The sequence below is a fragment of the Camelus dromedarius genome, chromosome 26, assembly GCF_036321535.1.
Source record: "Camelus dromedarius isolate mCamDro1 chromosome 26, mCamDro1.pat, whole genome shotgun sequence".
NCBI lineage: Eukaryota > Metazoa > Chordata > Mammalia > Artiodactyla > Camelidae > Camelus > Camelus dromedarius.
The window spans coordinates 11237304-11249860 of NC_087461.1; the positions used below are offsets into that span (position 1 = coordinate 11237304).

Sequence of the window (12557 nt, forward strand, 5' to 3'; positions counted from 1 at the left end):
GACACCCTTTGATTAGTATCAATAATAATAATTCAAACTAATCATGTCATATTTTGTTAACCCAACTTGTTTTTTTAGAGAAAAGCAAGCACAGTTGTTTCATAAAGATTTACAGAAACTTATGGACAAATGTACTGCCACCTCTAAAGGGGTCCAATCTGAGGCCCCGCAAGGACTGAAGGGAGACAAGGATGCTAGAAATAGTCGTACTTTTCTCCTAAGTATTAAATTGGACAATAGGAATTTAACAGGAGCTTCAGGTTTGCTGGCAGTTTAACAAAGAAACATGGATTCCAACTGAGACAGTTTCTAGGTTTGAAATATGACTCAATTCATTTTCAGTTAGCAGAGATCAATATTCAGAAACACATATTAGCGTTCTTTTATCCACCATATCTAAGCATTAATTTTACAAATTGGCTGAAAAAAGTCTTGCATTCACCCAGAAACCAAACATCTTAGGATGGCAAAGAAAAGTGATATTACCCTTGCTTACATACCCATCCCATGTGTGAATGTTTTCCTGCAACAATAAGGTCCTTACCCTTCAGTGAAAGCTGAGAGGATATCTGATCGCTGACCAGGTCTACATACTTGTTGTCCATCTGCAGGTAAATCAAAAAGTTCCATTACTGAGCTTGAATAATACTGACAGATTAAATGTTTCATAGGGAAGAAATAATCTACCTACCGACGACGAGTGATGAACACTTCCAGAAGACAGTGACTCTGTTACCAAGTTCATTTTGGACTGCACAAGTAAGGGTTTAACTTTCTGAAAGACACAGACAGTATGTACCGTGTTATCCAGGGGCAATAATGATCAGCCCAAAGGGATGGAGAATGTTCTTCAACCCTGAGTTAACCAAGATGTGAAAATTATGCTCCTAACTTATTTGCTGGGGAAATCCTTTTTTTTAAATCCAAGGAATAGATCCCTTCCTGACTCAGGCTACTTTGAGAGAAAATTCAAGAAAAATGTTTTCCTTGTTGTCTCTTCTGACTCTACTTCCTTCCGATTATCCCTATGCCATCTGGGATTTACTGACATACGTGGTCAGGTACTACACAGCCTAGGGCAGCCTGGATCCTGGAAGCTACACTGTAGTGGTCCTGATTCCCAGGAGCTGAATGGTGAAAAGCAAAACGTTTTTCGAAGAACTAAAATCCAATCACGTTGTTCCTTGTAAGTTCACAACTAAAACAAAATGACACAGAAATACCAAAGGTTGAGCAAAGTTAACAGTAAAAGACAAACAAGAAGACATTAATAGAATGGATAACAGACAATTTAGAATTCAGGGCTAGACAGAACCCAACAAGCTATGAATGAAAAGTCTAATCCATAAAAAAGATATGACAGTGAAGCATCTCCCTGAGCTGAATGAGAAAGTAACATAATATATAACACACAGCAACAGCGAACAATCCTCGTGAGCTTTTCCTTGACAGCTACACCTACTAGCTTGTAGAGCACAGCCTCAAACCTTAAAAAGAAATCTTTGCCATTGATTTATTTAACTAAATGTCTGGCATCTTTTTGGGTCTCTGGATTCTGAGATAAACTACTGGCTCAAGACATTCAAGAAATACAATTCAACAACACCCCAAGCAAAATGCTAGCGGATTTTTAAAAAAAGAAATTGACTTGTAGATTCTAAAATGTATATGGAAGTAATAAGGATAGAGAATTGCCAAGACAATCTTGGAGAAGAGGAATAAAACTGAAGGATGTATACTACCTAGTTTCAAGACTTACTATAAAGTTATTAATTAAGAATGGTATAGTATCGGCAAAGGGACAGACAGATACATAGACCAACAGAACAAAATAGAGGGTTTTGAAATAGACTCATATACACATAACCAATTGATTTGGAACAAAGGAGCCAGTAAAATTCAATGGGAAAAGAAAGATCAAAATTATACCATAAGAAGTCTATGTGGAATGTGAGATATAGTTCTACAATCTGCAACAGAAAGAGCTAAGTTGATCTTTATTAAAATTAGAAACTTCTTTCAAAGGACATTGTTCTGAAAATGCAAGGAAAAACTACAGACTAGGGAGAAATATTTTCAATACATACATCTGACAAAACACATATGTATCCAAAACCCATAACAAAATATTGTAACTCAGTAAAAACTAAAAACAGACAAAAGTCGGGAGAGGAGAGACTGGGGAGTTGTTGTTTAATGGGTATAGAGCGTCTGTTTTGTAAGATTAAGGGGGTTCAGGTGATTGGTCCCACAACAGTGTGACTGTACTGGACATTGTTAAACTATACATTTAAAAATGGTTACAATGTGGAGGGGGGAGTATAGCTCAGTGGTAGAGCGTATGCTTAGCATGCATGAGATCCTGGGTTCAATTCCCAGTACCTCCATTAAAAAAAAGGTTAAAAAAAATGGTCGGGATGGCAAATTTCATTATGCGTATTTTACCACAATTTTAAAAAAAGTCTTGGATAGTCTTTTTACAAAAGAAGATCTAAGAATGGCCAATAAACACATGAAAAGATGCTTAAGATTATTTATCAGGGAAATGCCAAGTTGACACTTCAATGGAATACTATCTTAGGATGGTTAAAATTTAAAAACTGACATTATCAAGTTAGCAAAGATGTGGAACAAAAGAAACACTCAAACATTGCAGGTGGGAGGGAAAATGATACAATCACTGTGGAACAGCGGCAATTTCTTATAAACACATATACTCCTATATCGCAGCCATTCTATTCTTACGTGAGACTTACAAAAACATATTTCCACAAACGACTTGCACAAGAATGTTTATAGGTGCTTTTTAGTGTCCACCAGGAGGGGAAGGGATAAACAAATTATGGTTTATTCATACAACAGAATACTATTCAGTCAGTACAGACCACAGGATACCATTGACATGAATTTTAACAACAGGCAAAACTAAGCTGTCATGAGAGAAATCAGAACACGTTGGTTTGACGTGGGGAGGTATTGTCTTTCAGGGATGATGGAAATGTCCTACCCCTGCATTGAGGTGACAGCTACACACAGGTAAAAACTCTTCACATGATAACCTTAATATTGGTGCACTCTACCTATGTAAAGTACACCTCAAGAGTCAGAAAATGTTAAACCTTTTCTTTTCATAGCTTTTATTCAAATATGTAACTTAAAAATTTGAAGTTTCTTTTTTTTAAAATTTTATTATTTATTTTAATACAAAGCTTTGGCATTAGCAATCTTATGAAAAAATAAAGTGTACTAAAAATAAATGCTTGTGTGGCATGATTGGTAAATGATGCACAAAAATAGGTTCTTTTTTCCTTCAAGGCAATCAGTCAGAAAGCATTTTTTTTCCTTCTTCAAAACCATTCTACCTCATTAGCATTCAAGCTAGCTGTGGCTCTGATGATCATGTAGCAGAGCGTGCGAGCACTGAGGAGACCAAAGCTGGCAATAATAATAAACCATTCTTTTATCACTGCGATGTTGGTCTCTCCCGTTCTAGGAGTGAGCTCCCTGTCCTGAGGAAGAGGTGAGATCCGCGAAGTTCGAAGTGGCTCAAGGCCAAGGGAGTTGTCACTGGCAAGGTCACCCAGGGCTGATCTCCGGTTAACTGCTTGGGTTCTGGTGAGCCTCTCCACGTCAAATGCTACATTATCAGTACACGGCAAATTTTGCACAATTCCCAGGGCCTTTAAAATATTAAGTTTGCATATAGGACAGGTACAGTGTTCGCTAAGCCAGGGAGATCCACGCAGGATTTGTGGAAAACATGCTTGCAGGGGAGGATCCGGACATCGTTCTGCTTATAGCTCTCTATGCGGACTGCGCAATGATGGAAGTCTGGGTGTGTCTGCTTATCACCCTTTCTTACGGTTCTGGTTGTCAATTTGCTGATGGCTTTCTTGGCTGCATCTCCAAGGCGATGCTGGTTCCTGTCCCGAGCGTTCGTGTACCTGATCTTCTGAATGAAGTAGCATATAAGCCAGGCTGAAGAAATAATCATCAAAACAATAAAGGATATTGACACGAAGACCAGAGAGCCACGGCTTAAGTTCTTTGGCGGCATTCGGGTTCCAACAGCTATTGTCATTTGTGCAGAGATGTTTTTCTCCAGATAACTCAAAATATCCTTACCCCTAAAGTCTGTAATCATGAGAGCAATAATATCTCCAGTGCCTGGATGAGTCATGGCGACTGGCTCCTCTGGCTTTATTATTGTAGACGACTACAGCCACCGTATTGTGGAAAGCAGCCCGCTATTTTCTCTTTAAACGTGCAGTTTCCCCTCTGCAGCAAGGCAATCCACTGTTTGATGTTGGGAGGGACAAAGAACCGTGTTTGAGGATCACAGCCCAGATGATCAGCAACTCCGTGGATGGGCAGCGGCGCCAGCACCTGACCGCGGACCTCGGCCTTGGGGCGAGCCGAGCCCGTAGCGCCCGCGGTCCATGCGGAACGTGAGCAGGGCGCCGCGGCCGGGCTCCTGCACCGTCCCGTTGACGAGCGCCGTGTAGTAGCCCTGGCTCGCGTTGTCCGCGCGCACCGGTCACAGGCCGCAGGTCAGCAGCGCGAGCGCGGGGAGCCGGGCCAGGCCCGCCCGCGCCAAACCGCGCATCGCCCCCCCCCCCCCCCCCCGCAGCCGCCGCTGCCGCTCGCGGACCGGGCTCCCGAGCCGGCGCCTAGAGGCGGGGCGGGCGCGGCCGGCGCTGCGGCAAGAGCCAAAAATGTGAACTTTCCCTATCAGCATCTATCTTGTCTACACTGTGGGTGAAGGCACTATTCTAACCTTGGGGTGTAGGACAGACCAGTCTGGGATCTTGTGGAATTTATAATCCGTAAGGGAAGAAGCCATGTTTGCCATGTGCACTATCTTATCCCAGCCTGGAGCAGAGTGCTTGGCACATATGTGTACTCAGCAAGTATCTGTGAATGGATGAGTGACCGCAGACCGCAGTGCAGAGACCCAAGAGAAAATGTTACTTTACCCAAAATGCATTCGTTCATCATTCTCTCTTCCCTCACTTCCTGTCTATTTTTCTTAAATATTTGCCATCCACACTGATGGGTGTCTTCAGTGCCTACATACTGTGTAGCTGTACAGATAAGGATTCATGAGCCTGAATCCCAAACAAGCAGTGGCACACAGATGTATTCTCGACTAGATGGAGTACCGCCCCTCCCCCACAGGAAGACAGAGTGCATGGACATCTGAGAGCAGGGCCAAGATTTTTCTCAAGGAAAAGACTGGCTCTATTAATATGCCTGGACTGGTATAATTTCAAGATTTTAGAATTCTGTTTCATAAAGTCTGGACAATTCAAATTTGGATCAAAAAATTTTACTAGATAATCTTTTAAAAGACCGATGTTTTAGTAGCACAACATTCTCATGGGTCCTCCAATGTTTAGTTTGTCCAGCTGATTAAATATCTAAACTTCAGTTAAGAGGAAAAACCAAAAGGAAAAGAAAGAGACTACATATACTCCCAGCAATGTAGACCAGACTCGAAACACTTCCTCAGCAAGGTTCATATTACTATGTAAATTTAGTTACAAATTAGAAATAATGTTATCTTGCCAATGTTCTTAAGTTCTTTGATCTTTTGCAGCAACTTGAATTTAGAAAATCATCTTAAAGCGAAAATTGTTGAAAAATTTTTAAAAGAAAGTGATTTTAGATTGTAAGCCTCTTGACACAAGAAACCGTATTTTATATTTCTTGTGACCTTTCCCACAAACATGCCTTGTCCCCAGAACACTTAGTATAATAGCAATTTCTCAGCAGCATTTATAGTATGTTAATTAACTGACTGTTTGCAATTTATTGATTACATTTCTATCCCAGGCATCATTTACCTTCACAGTTACAACTCCCAAGTAAAAACATTCAGTAAATGTTTGGTTTTTTAAAAAGTCTATTTTAGAATTGGGCTCTAACTACAGGTGATTTCTAGTGTGAAAATGAATGGCTTGGTACTTGGAGCAGCCTCTTTTACCTCCTTTTTCCCTTTGGAAGTGACTGGATACTTGGATCTTGAGCTGTGGTATCTTCCCACTTTCCATCCATACCCACAAACAGTGAGGTTGACAGATGCTTCCCAGCTGGAATGAGTCACCCCTTCTCTGAGATTTTTCACTTGCCTCTACGATAGCTCAACCATGTTGTGGGGTAACAATTTGTGTATACATCTATATCGCACATTAGATGAGCTCTTTGGGTTTAGACACTCTGCCTTATGCTGTCAGCATCTAGCAGAATGACTGTCATCTCCAGAGCCTCTAACGTCAGGGGTCAGCAAATGTGAAATAGGTTCAGGAAGGCATGTTGCAGATATCATCAAAGAGACCAAGAGCATCTACCCCTGACAGGTACTTACCTGGTAACTGAAGGATGTATCAGCCAGCACTGCAAACTGACGGAACAATGTGTGCCTAGTAAACATCTCGTTCTTGAGGGTGTGAAAGCTGAAACAAAAGAAGCAGAGGGATGAAAAGGAACAGAAATTACAGGAAAGAGCAAATCAGTCCTATGTTCATGCAATTAGAAACTAGAGTTTTCGATATAAGAGCAAAGGGATACAAGTAAAAATGTCAACATGTTGGTATGAACTTATTTCTTTCATTTTTAAAACTACCTATCTTCCCACCCTGAAAAGCAAACAGGAGGGAAGAGCCGCACGGGATATTAACACATACCACAGAAATCACAGTATAAGAACAGTTTGGAGAGGAAAAAATAAATGGAATAGGGTAGGAACACTGAAACAGATTCTGGAATGTACTAGAACACAGTATATGACTAAAGTGGCCCCACAACCCAATCTAGAAAGGGTGGGCTGTTTAGTAGATGGTGCTGGGGAAAGTACTTCCCATGGCATAGGAAGGCGACCTCCCAATGGAGTGAAGACCTAAATATGAGAGGTAAATCAAGTAGGCTTGTATAAAAGCGTGCGAGAACATTTTAGTGGAGATGGGGAAGGACTTTCTAAACACAAACCTAGGGCAAAAATACTGTTGGATAAGAACTAAGAATTTCTGTACAATAAAGGACAGCATACACAAAGTTAATAGACTGGGAGAAGAAATATATAACATCTAAAATTGATGAAGAATACATAAAGGAATTTCACAAGCCGACAAGAAAGCAAAAGATGAAAACAGTTCACAAAAGAGGGAGGTCCTTTGGAGGGAAAACATCAGATTGAAAAAAGTTTTTGAGAGTCAGATATTAACAAATATTAGGACTCAGTCCTTGTATGTCTCTGCTTTTCTCCACCAACACTCACTCTTAGTTGATCTCATTTAATCTCATGGCTTTAAATGCCATCTGTGCTAATGCATCCCAAATGTATGTGCCCAGCCTCAACTTTCTTCTGAACTCCAGACTCATGTGCTCATTACTGCCATTAGACATCTATCCTTAAGTGACTAAGGCATCATAAATTTAATGTCTCAAAACTGAACTGACTTCCCACCAAAATGTGCTTGCTTGTCTCAGTTGAAGGTGACTCTATCTTTCCTGTCATTTAGGTAAAATCCTTGCAATCATCCTTGACTTCTTTCTTTCCCACTTTATCTCCAATATTTCAACACATCCTACTTGCAAAATATACCCCAAATTTAATCATTTCTTAACACCTCCACTGCTCCCATCCCAGTCAAATCACCATCTTGTTTTGCTTAAGAGAGGGTTATTCTTTCTGGAGTTCCTAACTTTCCTCCTTGCTTTTCCTTTGACTTCTCTAGGGCCTTTTATCAACACAGAGGTCAGAATAATTCTTGTTAAGACATCAGGTCAGTTTGGGTCTTTCCTTAGTTCAAGATTTTCCAATGAGGTTTTAGGGCAACAACTCATTATTCTGAATATTGACAAATAAAGGGAATCAAGCATTTATCTTATCTCACCTGAAACCATATTTCAGGGTAACTAAATAGTTGGGAGAAATTTTTTCTTGAATAGAATTCAGCTAAGAAATGCAGAAGGTAAGATAAAATTCAAGTATCACCAATTTGCAACCCCTAATGAAATCTTGGATCATGGTTTGTGATCCCTGATGGATGTTCAAATTATTTGGAGAAAGGAAAATGGTGAATTTTACAATATATGAACTAGGCTGATAACACATGAATAAAATACAGCTAGACATTATGTGCCTTAAGAGGTGATTCAATGGGAATTACACAGAACTTCGAGGGAAGTAGTCTTGCCTAAAATACTGAACCTGAGTCGATCAACTCTGGATTTAAAGATCAGTTTGTAGAAAATACAGCTGAAGAAGGAAATACAGATAGAGGAACCACACACCTACACACATGCACATTAACAATTAGCCAAATCCTGAATGTGAGACAGTCTATGTAACAAATGGGCATATTCCTCTAGCAAATCAATGGATTGGAGAAAATGGGGAGGTAAGTGGGACCATTACAGAAAAAAAATAAATATTTAAAGGAGACAACACCCTAATGCAGTGGTCCACCTATCCTGGATCCCAATTTAAATAAACAACTGTAAAAGATTTCCTTGAGATAATCAAGAAGTCTGAATATGATCTGGTCAGTAAGTAATACTAAAGAATTTATATTGCTAACTGTATTAAGTGTGATAATGACCCACTAGGCATGTAAATGAGAAATTTTTCTTATTGATTAAAAACAAACCTTCTAGTGATTTCCCATTTCAAAGAAAAACTCCAAGTCTTGTACCTCACCGACCTCCTCTACCACTCTCCCCTGCTCACACCACTCCAGCCAGCTGGCTTCCTCACTGTCCTTGAACACACAAGCAAGCTCCCACCCCAGGACCTTTGCACTTGACATTCTTTCGCCTGGAAGTATCTTCCAGGTAATCATATTGGCATGCTCCCTCACTCATTCAGGTCTCTATATTTGAAGACAAATATCATTATGTGCAAACAAGCAGGAAAATGATTAATAGTTCTATAGAGGAAGATGACTGTGTAACTCTGATTAAACCAGGTATCAGGTCTGTCCATCCTGTTGATCATTTAAATTTGAAACACTGAGATCCAAAATAAAACAGAGACTTGAATTATTTTTCCTTTGAAGTGACTTTTGACAACCCTTCTATTTTAGGCCAACTATTTTGCATTTCTTGTTAGAAGTGTGTGGGCATTTTATATTAGTTAATATATATAGATAAACACAAGGCCCCCAATTTCTTTAAAAGATGGTTGGTTGTATTTTTATAAATAGAATTTGTATATGTCACCATAGTATACCTGTTCCTGAGAATTAAGAATTTCTTTTCCCAGATTTTGTTCATCTGATCTGATTCCTTCTGACACCTATAATAAATTTAGAGATGGTTAAATATTGTATTAGCTGCAAATGAACAATTATGAATTATTATTACCAGTACCTCTCTGTCTTCTTTTTCTGTTTCTCTAACTTAGCCTTTAATATTTCTATTTGCTCTTCCAAAACACGTTTCTCTTCTTCAATCTTTCAACAGAAAATACATCACAAAGTTAATTACATGAACAGTCCACCCCATTTCTCCGGAAATCTGAAAGTCTATTTCGATTAGTGGGCATATTCTAACTACCATAAAAAGTAATTTGAGGGAACAATGAGTTACCCTTACTTGCAAATTCCCATAAATTGGAAACATTTAGGATCCCATGCCTCCGTTTCCTGTAAACGATTCACTTAAAAACAGCTGGCTCTAGGCAACATTACAAAGCAACCAAAATGTATCTCCATTGCCCCTCCCCTTACCAGGTGCCACTTTTTCTAAATCTCTTCCTCATAGGCAGCAGCTACCACCAGTTACTCTATTTCCTCTTTCTATCAAAAGAGTCATCAGGAAAGGATCTGACCAACTCAGTCACATTAGAGCTTTCTGTCATTTCTCAGTATTCCTTATATTTCACAAGGGTACAAAGTTTTAGCAAAGAAATGAATCTATAACAATGGAATTTCAGGCATGTCCTGAATGACATTTCTTTGGGTGTGGGAGGGGTATAACCCAGAATCGTACTATAGAGGCAATCAGGTCTTCTGTCTCTTCATTAGACTGATACTTTGTGTAGCTTTCAAAGCCACTGCTACTTTCTAAGAATAGTCAGCATCTATATAAACAATAATTAGGTTAAAAATAATGGTCATATTAGTCAGTATTATACCTTAGTCACTGATGGTGTTGCCTCTTCTTCATGCATCACAACAGGTACAGCATATTTAACCTGGAAAGAAAATAAACCAAAGTGAATATAACATTTCAAATCAATGCATAAAGATGTGGTCTTTCTGCAGCTTACAGAAAGGCAAATGAGTTTAAAAGTATGCCAATGCCAGTCCCACAAGGGTCATGACTGCCTTATTTAATTTACAAGACTCAGTGTTTATCCATTGCATTTGCAATTGGACAACTACATCCCATTAAAATCAACTTTCTCACTATGGATGTTTTTTAATACATTACTTTGTAATTATATATTTGTCAAATTTTACCATTATACTTTTTTTTTTTTTAATGAAGTGGGCAGTTATCACCCAGTGAAGTTACAAACTTAAAAAAAAAACCTTTACTTTTTCTCAACTATCTTTTGGATTAAATTTAATTAATCCCAGTTATAGATATTAAAAAGCTGCATTTCAAAATGGTTAAGTAAATCACATACTGCAGTTTTTTTAGATTTTAATGCATTCATTTGCTCATTTACTTAACCATAAATGAATAAAATTTTATTTTAAATAATAATTATAATGAATTTTCACTACTATACCTCTCCAATGATGCAGAGAGCAAATGGTAGTGAGAAAATATACTGAATATAAAAATCTGCTTGATTAGCTGTCCCTCTATTCCTATATAGCAGATGGAAAAAATTGCTTCTTATTAGCACCACTGTCTTATCTAGTGGGTTCTGTGACCAGAAAGCCCTTGATCTGTTGCCCATTTTGGTCGAATGGGCTCTGCCAAGCAGGGTCATCCTTAATTTCTCCTTTTTCTTGTGCCCATATCATCCTGCATATTGAATTTTTAAAATTTTTAGTTAAGAGCATTCTCAAGTAATTTATCTTGATTTGGATTCCATGAACGATAAACTTTTTGAGTCTTTACATGTTCAAAATATCTTTTTCTTATATACTCAATTTAGACTTTAGCTGGATATAAAAAAGTTCAAACTTTTTTCTTCCTTTTGAAAACTTTGCCTTATTTTTTTATGGATATGTATCCTGATGAGAAAATTAATGTTTTCTTTTTTTGTCTCATTGTAGGTAAACTGGATTTTTTCTCCCTCTTTTCAATTCTCAGAGACCTAAAATTTCTCCACAATGTACCTACATCAGTTCTAAGACACTTATTCCGTCTCATTCAGCATTTTAGCATCTTTGAAACTGAGGTGTCTTGTAGTTGGTGTGTATGTCGTAATTTAATTGGCAACAGGTTTTCCTTGCTAGTGGTACATAAAATAATGGTGTATCTTACAATCAGGAGCATCTGAGATTTGATTTTTTAAAAAGTTGAGGGAACTATATTCAATATCTTGTAATAATTTTTAATGAAAAAATATGAAAACAAATATGTGTGTGTGTATATATATATATATATATATATGTGTGTGTGTGTGTGTGTATATATATATATATATATACACATGCATGACTGGGACTTTGTGCTGTTCACCAGAAACTGACACATTGCAACTGACTATACTCCAATTAAAAAAAAAAAAAAAAAAAAAGAGTTGACATTCTGCTTTTCTTTTCAATCCTGGTTAGCCCTTGGTGGGTCTGTCCCTCTGAATATTAATGTTTTTTCCCCTTAGCTAATGAAAGTTTTATTTTTTTTTTATTACTGTCTTACTTCCACTGTATCTGTTTTGTTTTCTGAAAACTCTTTTAGAAAGGTATTACACCTCTGGGATCTAATCTCTGTATTTTAACTTTTCTCATGATCTCTATCTGCTGCTTTGCACTATGTTCTAAGAGACTTTTTTTTTTTGTGCTTTATCTCCTAGATTATTAGTTAGCTCTTTAGCTGGGTCAATCTTATTATTCAGCCTGCCCAATGCCTTTTTTGTTTGTTTGTTTGTTTGTTGTTACTTCCAAGAAAGTGTTCTATTCCTCAAACTGCTCCTTTTCATGGTAACCTGTCCTTGTTTAATGGATAAAAGTTTCTCTTGAATGTTTTTCCAAAATATATTTATTTTTTAAAATGTCTTTTAAGTTCTTATCTGTTTCCTAGATAAACTTTCCTACAGGTCCAACTGCTTTGTTCATGCTCTTTGTTCCTTCACTTATTAAATACTCACTATGTGCCAAACGTACTGGCTATGTGTCCTACTATGTGACAGGAAAAGTTCTAAGCACTAAAGGTACAACAGAAAACAAGGAGAGCTAAAGTAGAGGCGACATATTAGAAAGGAATTATGAAAGAGAATTTGGGGGCACTTTTTGGGTGAGAAGATAATTGTCTATAATTTCTTATGTGGCAACTAGATGGAGAATGGAACCATTAACAACGATTAAAAAAATTATAGCAATACAGACAATTTTATGCTAGTTTTCTTTTTTTCTTCTTCTTTTCCTTTTCTT

General features: G+C 37.9%; 1 protein-coding gene and 1 pseudogene across 6 annotated transcripts in view; both read right to left on the bottom strand.

Annotated features, from left to right (window-relative positions):
* C26H10orf67 (chromosome 26 C10orf67 homolog) overlaps positions 1-12557 on the bottom strand; it is a 105378-nt gene that overhangs the window by 18465 nt on the left and 74356 nt on the right. For all 6 annotated transcript variants that reach the window (XM_031444692.2, XM_031444696.2, XM_031444698.2 and 3 more), the window contains 6 exons: positions 10139-10198; positions 9373-9455; positions 9233-9298; positions 6368-6455; positions 692-775; positions 545-605 (listed from right to left, as the gene is read on the bottom strand). In XM_031444692.2, coding sequence (XP_031300552.2) covers positions 545-605; positions 692-775; positions 6368-6455; positions 9233-9298; positions 9373-9455; positions 10139-10198 — 442 coding nt within the window. The remainder of the gene's footprint in view (positions 1-544; positions 606-691; positions 776-6367; positions 6456-9232; positions 9299-9372; positions 9456-10138; positions 10199-12557) is intronic.
* Positions 3171-4621, bottom strand: LOC116150525 (E3 ubiquitin-protein ligase RNF130-like; annotated as a pseudogene).